This window comes from Haplochromis burtoni, unplaced genomic scaffold, assembly GCF_018398535.1.
Source record: "Haplochromis burtoni strain Fernald_Lab_line unplaced genomic scaffold, NCSU_Asbu1 Contig_54, whole genome shotgun sequence".
NCBI classification, from domain to species: Eukaryota; Metazoa; Chordata; class Actinopteri; order Cichliformes; family Cichlidae; genus Haplochromis; species Haplochromis burtoni.
In genome coordinates this window covers 600,458-617,646 of record NW_024582415.1, presented here as the reverse complement: position 1 = coordinate 617,646, position 17,189 = coordinate 600,458, and the positions used below count along the sequence as shown (strand labels likewise).

General features: G+C 39.9%; 1 protein-coding gene across 1 annotated transcript in view; it reads right to left on the bottom strand.

Moving 5' to 3' along the window:
• The window catches only part of si:dkey-178e17.1 (tricarboxylate transport protein B, mitochondrial), a 22,028-nt gene extending 4,917 nt beyond the window's left edge, over positions 1 to 17,111 (bottom strand). Inside the window, exons 1-4 of the mRNA XM_005924411.3 lie at positions 15,870 to 17,111; positions 6,672 to 6,779; positions 4,816 to 4,915; positions 81 to 219 (exon numbers count right to left, since the gene is read on the bottom strand). Of these exons, the coding sequence (XP_005924473.1) occupies positions 81 to 219; positions 4,816 to 4,915; positions 6,672 to 6,779; positions 15,870 to 15,981 (459 nt within the window). The 5' untranslated portion in view covers positions 15,982 to 17,111. The remainder of the gene's footprint in view (positions 1 to 80; positions 220 to 4,815; positions 4,916 to 6,671; positions 6,780 to 15,869) is intronic.
• Between the last annotated feature and the right edge of the window lie 78 nt (positions 17,112 to 17,189).

The following is a 17,189-nucleotide window of genomic DNA, read 5'->3' as shown; positions in this document are numbered from 1 at the left end:
TTTTTATACATTTTCATACATTGACACTGTTGCTCTCTCTATATATTGAGGGTCAGCTCAGATGAGCTTCAGAAACACACCTTGACTGTTTCCATTGGGCAGACCACCAGAACAGCCTCCATGACCCCGGCTCCAAGCCCACACAGCAGGCCTTTGGTGCTGTCCAGTCGACCGGACTCATCCTTGGCGTGGTTACTGAGGAACTCAAACACCCCAAACCTAACAAGTAGGAAAAAAGCCAGCAAAGAATTATGGGAAATGTAGACATAGGAGTGTCTGAGAAAAACAGACTGAATAACAAAGTTAATCTCATTTAATAATTACATGTGGACAATCTTTGTGATTACACTGTGAACTGTGAAATAATTTCTTCTACAAATACTCAGATTATTTCAGTCTTTCACATGGCAACACTGCAAGTTCAAAGTTGGTTTAAGAAATTAAACTACCCACTGTAGTCACGTTTGTTTTTACTAAAATTGAGTAAACTAAATAAATTCAAATAGATAGTAATACTGCAGGCAAAGGTAAGGGTTTTCATGTCTCAGTGAGCACAGATGAAATTAGAAAGCTTCTTCCAACTCAGATTTTTGGAGAAAGCAAACTGCTGTAACAGCTTAATGTGTTCAGGCGTTTTATTTTATTGTCCTGCATCCTCATTAAAGATGAACCAATAAACTGCAGAGTCTCAGTAACCAATGTGTGACCAGCAACAGCTGCCATGGAAGCCAGCCCAGCTACAGAGAGGTGTGGTTTGTGTTTCTCTGCAAATGGTGTGCCAGCAAGTCCTTTGCAAGAAAGGTTATTTATAGATGGAATTGAATTGTGGCGGCGGGAGGACACTGCCTGGTACATTTAGCAAAGAGGAGGGGGAGCACAGACATTAGGTCTTGATGAATGCTTTGTTTTCCTCTCTTTTCTCAGTCTGCTTGAACCATTTACCTACTGTTGTAACAGGTCTAAAAAATAAATTTAAAAAAACTAGACTCGCTTCATCGGATTTTAGTTTTCTTCTCCATCTGCCGTTCTAACCAAGACTTACTTCTGCTCATTAACTCTCCACATCTGTTCCTGTCTCACTACTCGCACTGATTCAGATTGCTTTGAAAGACAGGCTCCCCACAATAAACTGAATCCTTAGCAGCACCTAACAGTACATAAACATAAATTCCTGTCTTTTCTCACACCATTTGCTGACTACAAACACTGTTTTAGCTTAGGGCAAATTAAAAAATAAAGCTCTTCCGCACAGCATGCTAGAATGATGGCAGAGCACTTAATGACTAACCTTGTGAAACAAATGCTATTCATTAAAGTCTGCCGAGGAGAAATATGCTACTGTCAGGCTCTCTCCTTTGCCAATTTACTCTATAGCCTCTCCCCGACTCATTTAACAAGTGGACTAAACTTTACAGTCAGAATGTGACACATCGTTTGGCTGACATCCACAGTCACAGATGAGTCATCCTAGATAGTGGACTGCTGCCCAGTCTTCGTTAGGGGGTCGTTTTTATAGGGTCACTTTTTTCTGTCGAGAAGACGAAGGAAAGGAAAGGGAAGGGAAGGGAGAAGAAAGAATGCTGATATGGATGAAGAGCTAAGGAGAGACAAAGGTCAAAAGCTCTCTTGCATGTCCCTCTCTTACCTCCCTGACAACCTTCCAGCATACTCCATGGCACATGAGGGTGCACAGGCAATCAGTTAATGGAATGAGCGGGCTGGAAGAAAAGGAGTGATGGAAAAGACGAAGGGGAAAGAAGATGGAGGAAGTAAGAAAAAAAAAGGCAGGGGGTAGAAAAACTAAGCAGACCAAGCAGTGCTTAACAGAAAAGTGTCAAGGTATTCTCCATTAATCAAAACTAACTTTCCAAATCTCAGCAGTTTTTAATTTCTTATATTCATTTTTCTTTTTTTTTTTTTTAAACTCAAGTATTTGTTTTCTGCAGTATTTTGAAGTCACTGGTTTTCCCTCTGATCCTTTTAAATATACAGCTTTTGCAGATTTAAATATAACTATAATAATCATTATTATTAGACATTTAAAGGGGTAAGAATCTTAAATGAAAAAGACCAAAAGACATGTAGACAATGGAGACAAAGGCATTTCATACACATTTCTATATAAAATGTGACCACTTGTATGTAGTTTTAATTTTCAAAGTAGGCTGATCTCAAGAGCAGAAATAGAAGATGACCTTACCCATCACAAAAAGTCAAAATATCCTTATCAGTTTGTTTAGTCTCTTCTATTTCAGTAGCAAGTAGAAAAAGCATTTTTGAAGGACCATTTATATGTTTCAAATCTGCCTTTAATTTTGTCCTTTTTGTGATTTTATTAAGAATTTTTAATATTTTTTCTTTAGGGCTGACAAAGTATAAAAAAAGTTAAACAGCTGATTACAGTCAACAGCTAAATGGGTCACAAGCTTAAAAGATTCCTGGCCTAAATGTGTATACACCACAGAGAGCATGTTATACGAATGCTAATATGCAATGTGGCCATTTATAAAGATTTTTAAACTTCACTGCACAGTAGAAAGTGTCCAAAATCCATATATAAATGACATCATATTCCCTTATAACATTTCTATGGCAATAAACGGCTTTTCGCCACCCTGCCATATTCCCTCACAGAAAATTCTCCTTTGAGCTGAAACAAAACCATTCAGACTCACTCTTAAAATGATGCTAAAGGCTGATTGACACACACACACACACACAAACATATACACTGTGCATCAGCATAAACACACCCAAGTCTCCCTGTCTGTAACCCTATTGAGACCCTGTCGGAGTTTGAGTGGCATCTTTGCTCCGCCTGGCTGGGCCTGTCTCTCTATTGTACAGACACACGTTACCCTCCAGCATAACGCATAACACACACACACACACACACACACACACACACACACACACACACACACACACTCACACACACACACACACACACACACACACACACACACACACACACACACACACACACACTTTTTTTGTTCTTCATTTTAATCGTTTTGCCTCCTATCCCCTCTCTCTTTTCTTTATTTTGTGTGTGTGTATACGTACGTATGTACAACCATCTTTATGAGGATCAGTTTGAGTTTTAGAACAATGGAGTGAGGACACAGTGAGGAAGTGAAGATTTTCATTTTCACCCCCTGGTCAGAGGGGCCGATGGCGCATATGGCAGCCTCGCTCTGTCAGTCTGCCCCAGGGCAGCTGTGGCTACAACTGTAGCTTGCCTCCACCAGTGTGTGAATGTGAGAGTGAATGAATAGTGGTATTGTAAAGCGCTTTGAGGGTCCCGAAAAGCGCTATATAAATGCAATCCATTATTATTATTATTACAAAGGTAAGAGTTAGGTTTCTATTGGGTAAGGCACTAGGGAGTGTAATATATCCATAAATGTTCTCACAAAGATAGCTACACGTGTGTTTGTGTGTGTGTGTGTGTGTGTATCTGTGTATGTGTGTGTGTGTGTGTGTGTGTGTGTGTGTGTGTGTGTGTGTGTGTGTTCACACTTGTCTGAAGATAAATGTCACTGCTACAAAAGAATAACATAATTATACTGAATGCTAGTGTGGCATTTATGCCTTGCCTTGTGGGTAATGGACTAGAATAATTGGAGTGTGTGAGTTAATGGTTTCAGGTAGAAGATCACAGCGGCTTTAGCTAAAAGGGTTCCTTTCATTCCACGTTCCTTCAGTGCATTTATATTTGTACATATGTACTCTCTACCAGTTTGTGATTATTAGAATATAAGCATGCGATCTAAGATTTTAATGAACAAAGTTAAAAGCAAAAACTTTTTTAGAAAGCTTTGAGTTCAAGTGTCATTTCTGTCTGATATCAAGAAAAATGTCAATGAGAAGAAAGAGGGGAAAAAGCTTTAAAAAAATGACACATGGGTTAAATTAAAATGATTCTTATTTTATGTTCTTATTATTATTTATAGAATGATGCAAGCAATCTGAGGAAAGGGTGTATCCCATACATAGCATAAAAGCTGGGTGTAGCTTCTAGGTCTAAAAAAATGAAGCCACTGAGCAAGTAACTTAAACCTCCATTCTATCTAATAGACAGCAGGGGTGATTCCTCACGTTGCAGGTTACTGTTGTATAGAAGTCTATGGGAAAACAGCCCTCAGCTCAGTTGCTCTGTAACCTCAGTAAACACTTTCCTGATGAATTTATGAGCTCAGTCTTTTGTTTCAGAAATGAAGATAGTCTCACTATGCTGTCAATCCACCCTTTGCTCGTCAGGTACTTTCAAAACACCATGACGAAAATGCTCTACCCTAGACCTCAAAACAGGACTTTCATAACAAATGGTCACCATGGCTACCTCTGCCTTTAATACTGTGTTCATGCTCAGTTAATTAACAAAGTGAAAGCATCTAAAATGTGTCCTCTAAAACAATTCCTTCACACTAACTGCTGTGTCATGTGAAAATAGATCTGCTGACCACACATCCTCCTAAAGACAATCAAAAAAGTTTTTTTTTTTTTAAACAAACAAAAAAAACCAAACTGATTTTATACAATGATGATGAGGAAGAAAGGAGAACTAAGAGGGGCAGAAGGAGGAGGAGTATATACAGCATCACTGCGATTCCATTTTTGATTCCATTTTCTTACACCGTAACAAAGTAGAAGTGCAGTAAATCTGCAAGCAGCATTTACTGTGTTGTGACTGTGGACATTGCTCTTTACTTCAGCCATATTTTAACTTAATAAACAGAATATTACATCACAAATTATGCTCAAGCAAATGTATTTACCTTGCACATGACAGACCTCTGCTTTATAACATACCTGACAGCAGATTTGGGTATGGATCCATACAGCAGAGAGCTGAGACCTCTGTATAGCCCTTTGATACCGTGACTCTGTACTGTCTGTTTCACACAGTCACCTAAAGCAGGTACACAAGCAGCAAATATTATAGAATGAACATGATATGCATATTTGCATACAACACAGTTTGCTTTCTAATTTTCAAATATAAAAATTCTACAATTTGTCTGTTTTTCAGGCTGAGTGCGTTAACCCTTTAGAGAATACACCAATACACTTGTCATTTACACCTCAATCATCAACATCACAAAAGAGCATGTAGCAACAGTAATTAAATATAACATATATATGCCGCAGATGGGCTGTACCTCAGCTGATATTTTCACAAAATCTGGTGTTTTACTTTAAGCTTGTTCCTGGCTCTTGGCTGCATCAGTCCAGCAATCAAAGTTCTCCAATGAAGCCAACTGAACAAGAAAAGCAGCAGCTGTCTTGAGTGCTCATTAGCACGGTCTCCAATCCTCAAATCCTCAAATGATATCCACAGATCCTGGGTGTGTTTGTGTACACTCGTATGCATGGATGGCGAGTGTGCATTGGTCTGATCTAAGTCATATAAACAAGCACAGTGACAGCCTGCCAGAATCACTAATGTACCTGGGGATGATGGGTAATTAGATAATGAGCTCCCGAGAGTGTTGCTTTTATTGGATTATTGTATGTTTTTTTTATCATTGTTTATGCTCTCTTGCTGCAGAAATACTGTTTATTTTATTAGGTTTTGCTGAAAATTTGAATAAAAGTAATAAAGAATACTGTTTTTGAGCCTGTAGTAGATGTCTGCCACCAGATTAAATCCTGCACTCCCTGGTCACTTCATTAGGTGCACCATGCTAGTGTTTTGACTTGCTCAAATGCCACGAATAGAGTTATGCTTCCAATTTTATAAATATTAACAAAAGCTTAACAGACTCAATAATAAACATAATGTCTGTAAGTACATATCATTGGTGTAAAGCAGTCCATTGATGGGTTGATGAAATGTGTTGCATGTAAAAAAAAACAAAAATTAAAATGATAACGCAACCAAAAAGAACCAGACAGGATGACATGGGCCGTGCATGCACTGTGGTCATAAAAGGACAGACATGGCCAGGCTGTTTTATGTAAAGCATTCCATCATCTTTTGTCAACTACCCTAGATTAATCCCAGAAAGTTGATTTTGTGCATCTGGATGTTGAAACTGAAGAAGCCACTTGGATGACTGACGAAGAGTAACAGAATCAACTTTCTGGGATTTCCTTGCCTGGATGATTGAGCATGCATCGAGACATTTTTATCCCATATTAAATTCACATTGTAATTCGTGAGTCTGTTTTCCCCCAATTGAGTTATTGCTATCACTTCCTGTTTTATTCTGATCGTTACTCTTTTTCAGTGTGTAGTGTTTAGTTGTCTTTCTCCTCCTTATTTTCACCTGTCTCTCAATATCCTGCTGTGTCCACATATGCTAATTACCCTCATATTTCCGTTACTGCCCCTGTGTGTCTCTAACAGTTTTTGAAGTGCTATGAGTTTTGAGTTCCTCATCATTTAATGGATTTGTAATCAGCCTAAATAAATGTTTGCCTTCTGTTTACAGCTGCCTGCTGATGAGTCTGTATTTATGTCCTCTCCTCTCATAATTCATGTGACTCTTGGTTTGAACTTCAGGAGGTTGACCATATTTACATGCTCAAATGCACTGAGCTGCTGCTATGTGATTAGCTAATTAGATGTTCACATTAATGTGTGACTGAACAAGCATATCCAATGAAGTGGCTGGTGAATGAATTCCACTCATTTTACACTATTCCACTCACTGCATACAAACCTATTCCTCTATATTTTGGTGGATTGGCCTTCTCATCCAGCTGTAACTGGGTCTTGACATACTCTGTGGGAAAGGTGATGCAGATCTCTATGCCACCTGCGATTCCACCTGGAAACACAAAAGAAATCAGACCCAATCATCATTCATTCAGAGAACATACAAGAACAGCCACAGACAAAAGTGGCACCAATTTAAAAGTGAACACTGAAGAAAGAAAACCAGCTGCTGTGTCTGTTTGGGTGCAGCCTTACTTAGACTGCTGCTCCCCTTAAGAATTACAAGGTACGCCATTACATCATGGATCATTACAGTGACTCCACAAATGGCTCTCCCTCCATAAACATTAAAAGTGCTGCTGTAGAGGGAGGAAGAGTAACGAGCTGGGCAAAAATGAATCAACTGTTCCTGTCTCAATGAAGAATGAATAAACTAGAAGGAGGTTGTGCAAGAAAATTCAGCTGCCACTTACATGTTTGACTATTTTCTTTACCTAAAGCATTAAATGAGTGTTTGGAGAAAGAAAAATAGGCAGAAAGAAAGCAAGAAAATGGTGATTCTTAAGTGATTCTTGCAGGGTTTGGCCTGAAACCAGCCAAAGACAGTGAGTTACCGCAAGTAGATAAGGACAAGTGTTCAAAGCCAAAGAATAACACAGATGAGTCACAAGGAAAGGAGGAGGGATGGAGAGACTGTTGACATTAATTAAATTATCCACGGCCTACAGGGAGGGGTTCCATTACCGAGGCCAAGACCCTCCATTAACTCAATGACACAGATGAACACACATGAACAGCGTGCACGAGAGGCACAAGCAAGTCACGGGTTTACACAGACACTTACAGAAATTAGTGCTTGAAAAAAAAAAATCTAATCAGAAATGAGAAACCTCTTACAGTAACACATCTAAATTTGAGCAAAGACCAAAACAATTTCCCCAAAGACCACAGGAATCCAACACAGTGAAAATCAAATCATCTCAAGTATCTGAAGTACTGACGTCATACAAAGTGCAGGAAATGGACATTTTAAAATCAATATTGGGTGTGACGACCATTTGCCTTTAAAACAGCATCAACTTTTAGCATTAGTTGACTCACTCGTGCTGGGACACCAGGAAAATGTGAACAAAAGAAAGCATGTATTTTCACCACTATTTTTGACAACAAAATACATTTTAAGAACGCAAAATCATGACGTTTTCATGTTGATATATTGACCATAACAATGAGTAACATGAGGGTCCCCGTAATCAGATTCTGTAAATATGGGAGAAATATTTAGTGGGGAAACCTTCCTGGTTTCCAGTCTAGTTTCTAGCCTTTAGTTCAAGTACTATTCACCATTTATGTGCATGCTGTTGACCTTTGAGCTTCAAGTAGGTGCCTCTTAAAGAAAAACTTAGCAGCACATGTACTTTTTTCACAAACTTTGTGGTGTTTATGTTTCATTGAATCTACTCTTACATCCACATTTGCCTGGTACATGTCACTGAACCTTAAAAAAATAAAAGTAGACTGCAAGGTATCATCAGCGTGTGCAGCAACATTGCACATGAGCCTAGGACTTCCAAGAAGCCCAGTCAGTCGTGGCTGATCTTGGCCCTTTTTCTGAGGAGCTCACGTTGGTTCTGTTTGACTTCAGACACAGTATACCAACACAAATGGCAAAGACTAAACCTTATCTGCCTCGGCTGCCACTGGCCTTTTAAATGACACACTAACTTTATAATAATCCTACTTTATTCTGGACTTCTACCTTTTTAGTAAGTTTTCATGTTTCACTTGTTGTTTATTTAAGACTGCGTACTTGAAACCTTCTGTGCGACTTCTTCTGACTGTACAACAAATTGCCCATTAAGGTAGATAAAGGCACGTTTGGTCCTTGAATGTTTAATCTACCAACTATGAGTTAAACTTTTTATTAGCTTTAATATTTTATGTGCTTTTATAAACAATGACCCGGAAACAGGTGATTGTTAATTAACTTTTCAGCAACATATTTCATTATTAGCAATTTTCCATTTAGCTGCCCTTGATTCTCAGGAGTCTGCTAAGCCGAATGCCAATGTAGCTGCCCATGCTAAACCAAATTCTAACCTCATCTCTAAAATCAAGCATGACAAACTGTCCTCAGATCTGAAAGCCAAACACAAGATCACCACACACAGACAGACATACATTTTAATCAGGAGGCTCGTGAGCTGTAATGCTGCTAATCCTGCTGGAGTAGTAAGTAATCGTACGCCAGCTGAGGTGTAACAGAAATCACATGAGCTTTACAATACTCCATTCAGCGACATCCATCCTGATCCAGGATCAGTGGCCCAGTGTGTCTTGGATAGAAGACTAAACAATCAACATTATTCTTCTGCTTTGTGCCAAGACGTCTCTGCATGTAAAACCAACCAGCACTCACTCAGAACACAGCGACTCAGCAGCAGAGACAAACACAAGATCAATCCTCATCAGACACAGCGCCTGCGGAGGAGAAGCTGCCCGTTTGTCTCCTAGTCCATTTTGCAGCATATACCCAGTACTGAGGCACACACGTGCCTCTAGACACATTTACAGATGACACCCTAAACGACTCCTGTGAGCTGCCAAAACTGGGTTACATGAGAAAAATGGCCATTAATCTTTATCTTCCCGGGCTCGCTCTCCCTCTCCTGCTCTTAATTTTTCTCTCGGCAGCACCTTCCTTCCTCTCTCCTCATCCCCCCACTACTCTTCTTCACTCTGTGTCATAAAATCGATGCATCGATATGGATTTCTGACACTTAATATTACAAGAAAGGAAATTGAAAAGAGTAAGCTGAACCCAGAAGAGGGTAAAAAAAAAGAAAAAAGAAAAAAATGGAGTCCCTGATACAAATATGCTTCTACAGACTGTTAAAAACTTAGACTAAACAGCAGTTTAATAAATCAGACACAGATGTGCCATTTCAAGGTAACACTGTCACTCTCTGGGCAGAGAAGATAAATTTATAACTTAATCAACACCTCTCCGATTTCACAGATGGGCCCTGCACAGTTGAATGCCTGCATAGCCAAAAATGTGTGAGACATAAATCTCAAAATTAAATGCATATGAGGCAAGAATACACTTTTGTAACACTTTCAGGATTTCCCTGAAACTTTGGATCCTGGTTGCAGGAATCTCCTTCCATTCAGCTACACCGGTGCTGTGACTAGGCTCAATCAGCCATCTGGTTTCAAATTCATTCCAAACTAATTAATTCACACCAAATTAGAACTAGACCACAAACCAGACCAGACAGCCACCTGGTGCTGAAACATTTGCACATTTATAATTATTACAGCAATCCGCCCAGACACTGTTAGCTATACAGTTACCTTTTGCTTTCTTGCATTTTAGTTTTCCTGGTGTTGAAAAAAATAAGGATACAGTGTGTTATGTTGTGTGTTTTGCTCATCCGAGGTTGCATTTAAATGAATTTAAAACCTGAGACATTTTGACAAGCGAACATCATTTCACTTGCAGAAATAATAAGATTTCTGTTAATTAATGTAGCACAGGCCTGCTACCTTTATTATATGTGGTACAATAGTGCTCAGTCACCTCCAAAGGTCCATTTAAGCCAGGAGAAACCCTTTAGGTGCTTATTGACTTATCGCTTAAATGACCCACCATTTCAACTCCACCTACTCTTGAACTCATTCTTTATGTACACATTGACCAACTGATATTAACGAATGAAAAATCCACACATACACAAATTGACGTCCATTGTTTGTAGTACAGAGAGACACAGAGGAAGCCAGGTGAGAAGACAGCCAGGCAGCCAGCTGACAGGGAAGAGCAGCTTCTGAAATCCTGTCCTGTCTGCTATGGTGACTAATGAGCACCCAGCACATCTGGTGCACTAAAAAACAAAAAAAAAAACAAAAAAACTTCCTTTTTAGTTAGGAAGACCTGGCAATGTGGCATGTTTTACATATATGGGAAGTACCGTTTCTATCGGTATTTATATTTTTTTTCACTAGCAGTATAGGGTTAGCTCTTCAGCCTGCTGCACTAAATCACTGATGCAGTAAAAGTTAAAGACAATATAACACACCCAAAATAATCTGTGTCGGTCTGTGTGTTTTGCATCAAAATGTATTATTAATTCGGATGTTCTTCATCAGGATTGTTATCGGTTACTTCCAATTCTCTGGTGGGGAGAAAACACGGGAAAGAGTCTGAGGGAAAGATGTTCTTACGGTCAAATCTCCAGTCAACATGAAGAATGTAGCCAGAGGACTGATGCACTTCAAACAGGAGGTGTCATATTAGTAGTGCTGCGATATTTCTGTTTGACTTGCGCAAAAGATGAAAAGAATAATTCATCTGACGTCTGGCCTTTTAGGCTTCCTCTGTCCTGGATAACACTCTGTAATTCTCCACTGATGCTTAATTATATGAGGGGGGTGTTGATTAATTTTACATAGCAGTCGATTCAACTGCCTAGAACCCTGCAGCATGAAGGCTGTACTCTTCTTTACATGAGCAGAGCAACTACGCACAGGTTGTTGTGACAAGCTGTACATCTGGAGACAAGGCTGAATTTGTATTAGTTATGTATTTATGTTGAATGACAACCGACTTTCAGCATCAGTTAAAGTAACGTTTGCAACAGTGTCAAAAAGGCATTAGGTTGTCTACGATGAAACCCGACTTCTCAACCAATCTTTGACCTCAGGAAACAGCTTCCTGATGAGTTTATGGTCTCACTTGTTTAATGTCTTGTTTGATACAACACAATGCATGGCCCCAAATGGAGACAGAAAGGGGGATGGAAGGGGACGATCTTGGCTGTTTTTACATAGACTGCTAATTTCCTGCTGTATAAATGTTCTGTACTCTCTGATTTCTCAGTGATTCCCAGCCTTCATCTGTGATCCCTGGCCCCAATGTAGCTTTGATACTGAACTAATGGCTTTAAAATGGAAAGCAGTGTCAGAACAGCTCTGTCACTCTTTCATCCAGAGTCTATGTTTACAACACATTTAGATCGTGTGTGTTCTGGCATCTTTACGCTCATTGTTTTGTTTTATTGCTCTCTGTGCCTTCCAGATGCAGGCAGCTATTTTTAAAAGCCCTGTACACAGCAAAGGACCAAGAGCAGACAAAAGTTATAGGTATCTCCACATACTGGAAAATTTTGCCACTAAGAGCCGGATATTTCCCTCAGGACCCGTCTGAGGAAATAGGATATGAAGGCCTTTAAATTATTGTTTTGAGCTAGCCTTTTTTCATCAGGGTATTTTTGAACCCAACACATTAGTTGTAAATTAATTACCCTGCTATAATTAATATATCATATTTAACTTTGACACAAATTTATAGCAGCTTCATGTTGATGCTGAGTGATTTTTTTTTTTTTTTAAACAATGTGGTACTAAATCAGATCTGCAAAAAAAAAAATCAGAAACACAATGGCAAAAACAAAACGTGTAATATTAAGCTGACATTAAACTGGCGCTCTGTATTTTAAATTATTGCAATCTTTTTTCTGTGATGTTTATTCGCGTGAGCGGGAGTGCAAGCTGTTACAGTGGGGTGGCTGGGGGCTGAACAGACGAGTGCACTGTGAATTATTGTCTCGCCTCCTGGTACTCAGGGTCTGCAAGCAGCAACCACAATGGATGGGAGGGGACACTGTGTGTCGCCTGTGACGCGAGGAAACGGGGAGTAAGCCACAGTTTGATGAGCCCTCTGAGCCTGAGAGCAGACAGCCACTCAGAAACCTTAACTGGCTGCCCCGAGGCTGGAGCGAGAGTGATGGAGGAGAGGAGAAGAAAGGGGGAAAGGAGGAAATGTGATATTAAAACTATCAGAGAAATACCCAATCTATCTAGGAAAGCAAGAAAAAAAAACTTCCTCATTCTTACTGTGGCTCTGAGTCTGCTTCTCCAGTACAAAAAGGTTATTAATAAAAGCTACAACAGCACATGAAATCACAACAGCCTGTAAACCAGGACCAGAGAGGCATTTAGATCGCGCTCTCCCTGAGGCTTCACACAGATAAAATTCTCCCTCCTGTCGTGTCTCAACTTCAGTCATCACCAGTGGCTGTGGAGAGAGGAGCTGAACAAACCAATGGGAGCAGAAAAGAGCTCAAAGAAAAGAAAAAAATAAAAAATACCCCGCTTCTCTCAACCAGACTATGCGGGCTCGCTAAGCCATTAAGCTTTGACCTTCTGCTTCTTGCTTTGTCTTCTTTTCAGCCTTTGGCCATTTATTTGAGTGACTTTCTCTGTGTACACAGACATACTGTTAACCAAGAAGGATACAAAGTAGCATTAGCATGACAGAAAACCAAAAAGAAAACCTAGTTAGGACTGTTTAAACTATTATCTTTCCTTTTGGTATCTCAGGTCAGAATCACACATTTTATATCTACTGCTGAGTCATCCTGTGACGCTCTGATGCACCTTCATTTCTAAACTGTAGACAGAGAATGATAAGTCGCTGGTTTCTACACAGGATGCACAAAGTTGAGACAGAATGCAACTGTGCGGCTGTTGCAAAACTAGACAGACAGGCCTGACTTGAGCTAAACAGCTAAGGGAGCAGGGTACAACACTGGGCCATATCCAGTCAATCAGGCTGCACAGGAGTGATGGGGGAAGGCAAAGATCTCACCACGACCTCTTTTCCATTTCTATGCAGCTGACAGGACATGAGATTTTTTTCCTCCTCCTCTTACTCCACCTCCCACCCTAACACAAAATCTTACACTATTTGGCTGTTTTTGAATTGACAGCTTCATTAGTCAGACTAGTGACACGATTCAAACTGATATAAATTAGCTTTAATGTGCACAGGAAAAAATACCTAAATAGCCTTAAATGTGAATCAGAGGTTCCCAGTTCCAAAATAGTTGGGAAGCTGTGTAATATACAAAAAATATACAAAATGCAATGGTTTGCAAATCTCATTACCATATTAAACCCATAGTTTATTCACGGTAGAACATGAAAAAAGGTTTAAACTTACCATTTTAAGAAGAAACTAAGGTCATTTTGAATTTGATGGCAGCAACACATCCCCAAAAAAGTTGAGACAGTGCCAAATGCTCCAAAAGTTCTAAACTGATAAAAGGTCTGGACTGCAGGACTGCCCGCAGTTCAGCACCCAGGCTCTTCTAATATGAAGCCATGCTACTGTAATAGATCCAGTACAAGATTTAGCATCGTCTTGATGAAATTTGTATGTATGACCCCACGAAAGGATATGTGGATGTGTCAATACCATTGCTAATACCTCTCAATGGTATCGATTCCTCTAATCAGAGAACAGTTTTCCACTTGTCCCCAGAGAAGACATAGCGTTTGTGGACCATGATCACATATAGCTTCTTCTTCTGCACAAAAGACCTTTAGGCGCCATTTGTGTTCACAGATAATGATTTCTGGAAGTGTTCCTGAGCTCATGAAGATCACAGGCACTCTCAGATTTTCGCCCTCGTCCCTTGCACACAGATTTCCCCAGATTCCCAGGATCTTCTAATAAGCACTGTAGATGACGAGATAATCAAATTCTTCACAGTTTTATATTACTCTGAAATTGTTACACAATTTCTAAGATACTCTTTTTTTTAATCCAGTCTTTTACTGGCCTGTTGTTAATTACTGCAAAATGTTTCTCCAGCTATTTCTTTGTATTTTCACTTAATTTACCAGCCTTTTGTGTAGCCAGTCACAACTTTTTGGAGGTGTGTTGCTTACATAAAGTTCAAAACGAGCTAATATTTTTCACAACATTCTAAGATGTCTCATATTAAAGCTTTAACGTGTTTTCTATGTTCAACATTAACATTGCATTCTGTTCTTATTTACAATTTACACAATATACCAACATTTTTGGAACTGAGGTTGTAACTTATCACATTTATATTTATTTAAAGTATTTTTAAAAAACAGCAGCTGGTGCTTTTAAATCTACAATCAAAAAGAATTCCTTCAGAACTATAAAACATTCAGTATGCGACAACTGCAGCAGCTCAGGGTTGAAAAATCAGTGTGAGTGCTGTCAAATATCAGCATGTAGCCTTAATACAGGAGCACCTCAGAGAGGCTTTTCATCAGCCGGAGCTGCTGCAGCCTGATCATCATCACACAGGGAGGTCGAGGGGTTTTGGAGGGGAGGGGGCAAAAGGAGACAACTCGGTACAACTCAAGTCTTGTTGAATAGTAAGTTCACCAGTTGATCTAGAAATCAGTTGTTTGGAGATAATCAACCATTAATGGCCTTTTTTAAATTAGATGTTAAGCCATAACTCCCAAAAAACTCAACATTGATTGATAAACCATTCAAATAATTGTCAGTTGCAAGTATTGAGTTAAAAAAAAAAAAGACAGAATACATACAAAAGTAAAAAAGATGTGTAAATTTCTGAGTGCAAAACCTCAGGTGATGAGATCTGCTTAAAACGCCCCCTCAAAAAGAGCAAAATGTAAATATGTACAGTTTCAAGAAGACTAGTGGTGTACTTTAATGAAGAACATACAGCCTGAAGGCATCTCTTGTGCTCTGATGGCCCACTGCACAAACCCGAGACTCTAAATGGCTCAAGTGTGCGTGGACGACTGCCCACTGCGCATTATGTTAAGTGCAGTGAAGGTGATCTTTAGATAAGTAGGATAAAAATCAAGTCAGTGCAGTGGGTCAAACTGACCTAACCATGACAGCACAGATGGATTTGATAGCACAGAAACACCGAAGAATAAAATCCTCCTTTTGTAGAAGATTCAAGCAGCACCAGATTAGAGTGGCTTAAGGACATCCAGGCTATAACTTTGTTTAACGATCGTTTCCTTCAATCTTACGCTCTACTGCCTAAACTGAAGCTGGGACACATTAGTGCAACTCCACTTACTCACGTCCATGCAAGAAAACGTGTGACGTGTCATTTAAAAGGAAAGCTTTTATCGGAAATACAAACCAGTGTGGTACTCCTTTGGCTCATAATAACTTCTTCTAATCCCAACATAGCGACATTTCTGCAAACTGTAGCGCGTCTTTGCTCGCTGACTTTTTTAAACCTCCCTGGCTTCTGACTCGACAAAGTTTTGCTTCATAGCACAGCCAAGTAGAAAGAAAGAGGCGTGGATGCTTTCTTGAACTGTGACTAACACTAGAGTGGCATTGTGTCCATGTGAGACTTTTCCGTGTGGATTGTGATGCGCTTACCTGCCAGAATCGCTTTTCCCGGATGAGTTAATTTCGCTTTCCCAGCCGGTGCCGCTGCCGCCAGACACCGCGGTCTGTGAAAGGGGCTGATAAAAGTGCCTTTACCCTGCATAGTTACCAGATTAAACGCAGTAAAATTCTAAAAACAAAGCTTCCAGTCTAGTGTGGCTCGCAGTTTTTTCTTTTTCTTTTAGTTTTTTTTTTTTTTTTTCCAAATAGAGTATAGTAGCACAACACCTGGGCGCCTTCAGTCTGAAGAGCTTTCCTGGATTCAGGTGGAGACTCCGGCGGATCTCTGTGTTGACAGTGGGCGGATACTGGAACTGTCAAGGAAGTTGGGATCTTCTATGTCCAATAAATGTTATCTGTAACCATGGAAACCCCGTGTCACGACGGTAGTAGGTAAGAGAGCAAAGCAAGCCGGAAGCACAGAAAGGGGCGGATAAAGACTTGTGTCCGTGTATCCTGCTGAACTTTATAATGTCCAATTAAAGCGAATGAACTTCAACATCCGCCGAGCGGTCAGTGAACGTTACACCGGGTGTGTAGCTGTAGCTGTAAGAGCGCAAAGTGAGAGACCAGCCACTTTCCCCCCCACACACAACAGCGAAAAAGGGCGGGGCACAGCCTCGCCTCACTGTTTTCCTCCAAACAGATGATTACAGCTGAGCGAGGAAAACAGAAATAGGCTAAATGAGTCCTTTGTTATTGTCTGCTGTGAAAATGGTGAGCATTTTTGACTTCGCCGGCTAGTTACAGGTCCAGATAGTCCAACCACACCCTCTCCAAACAAAGAGGCTCGGAGGCACAGACAGAAACCATCAGTCAGATAAATGACAGCTCGGTTACCAAAATGTCAGAGTCCAGCGGAGGATGGAAATTACAGTGTAGCAAAAAATGGATGTAAACCATGTTTAAAGGTGAAACTCCATACCCTCTTTTGCAAAACAACAAAACAGGGAGGGGAAGAGCCCTCCAGAGCAGTTAGGTTTTCCTGTTTTCCTCCATTTTTAAATCGGTTTAGTGTAAGTTACCTTTCAGAGTAGGTTCGTCCATTTTTGTATTTTTTAAAACTTATGTTTTGTGTTAGTTTCTCCTTTTCGGATGTGACTTAAGCAGTTCAGAATAAACACTTTGAAGGTATTTACAGTGAACAAGCACGCGGACCAGTGCCTCTGCGAGCGTGCTGTGTTGATGAGAAGTAAACACATTTCCACTCATGCATTTTAATTCTATCCGTCCACTTTTTTCGTAGTCTAACTCTTAATTTTTGTTTGATTCAACTGAAATGTTTCACACCCAGTGTCTCCGGATGTAAAA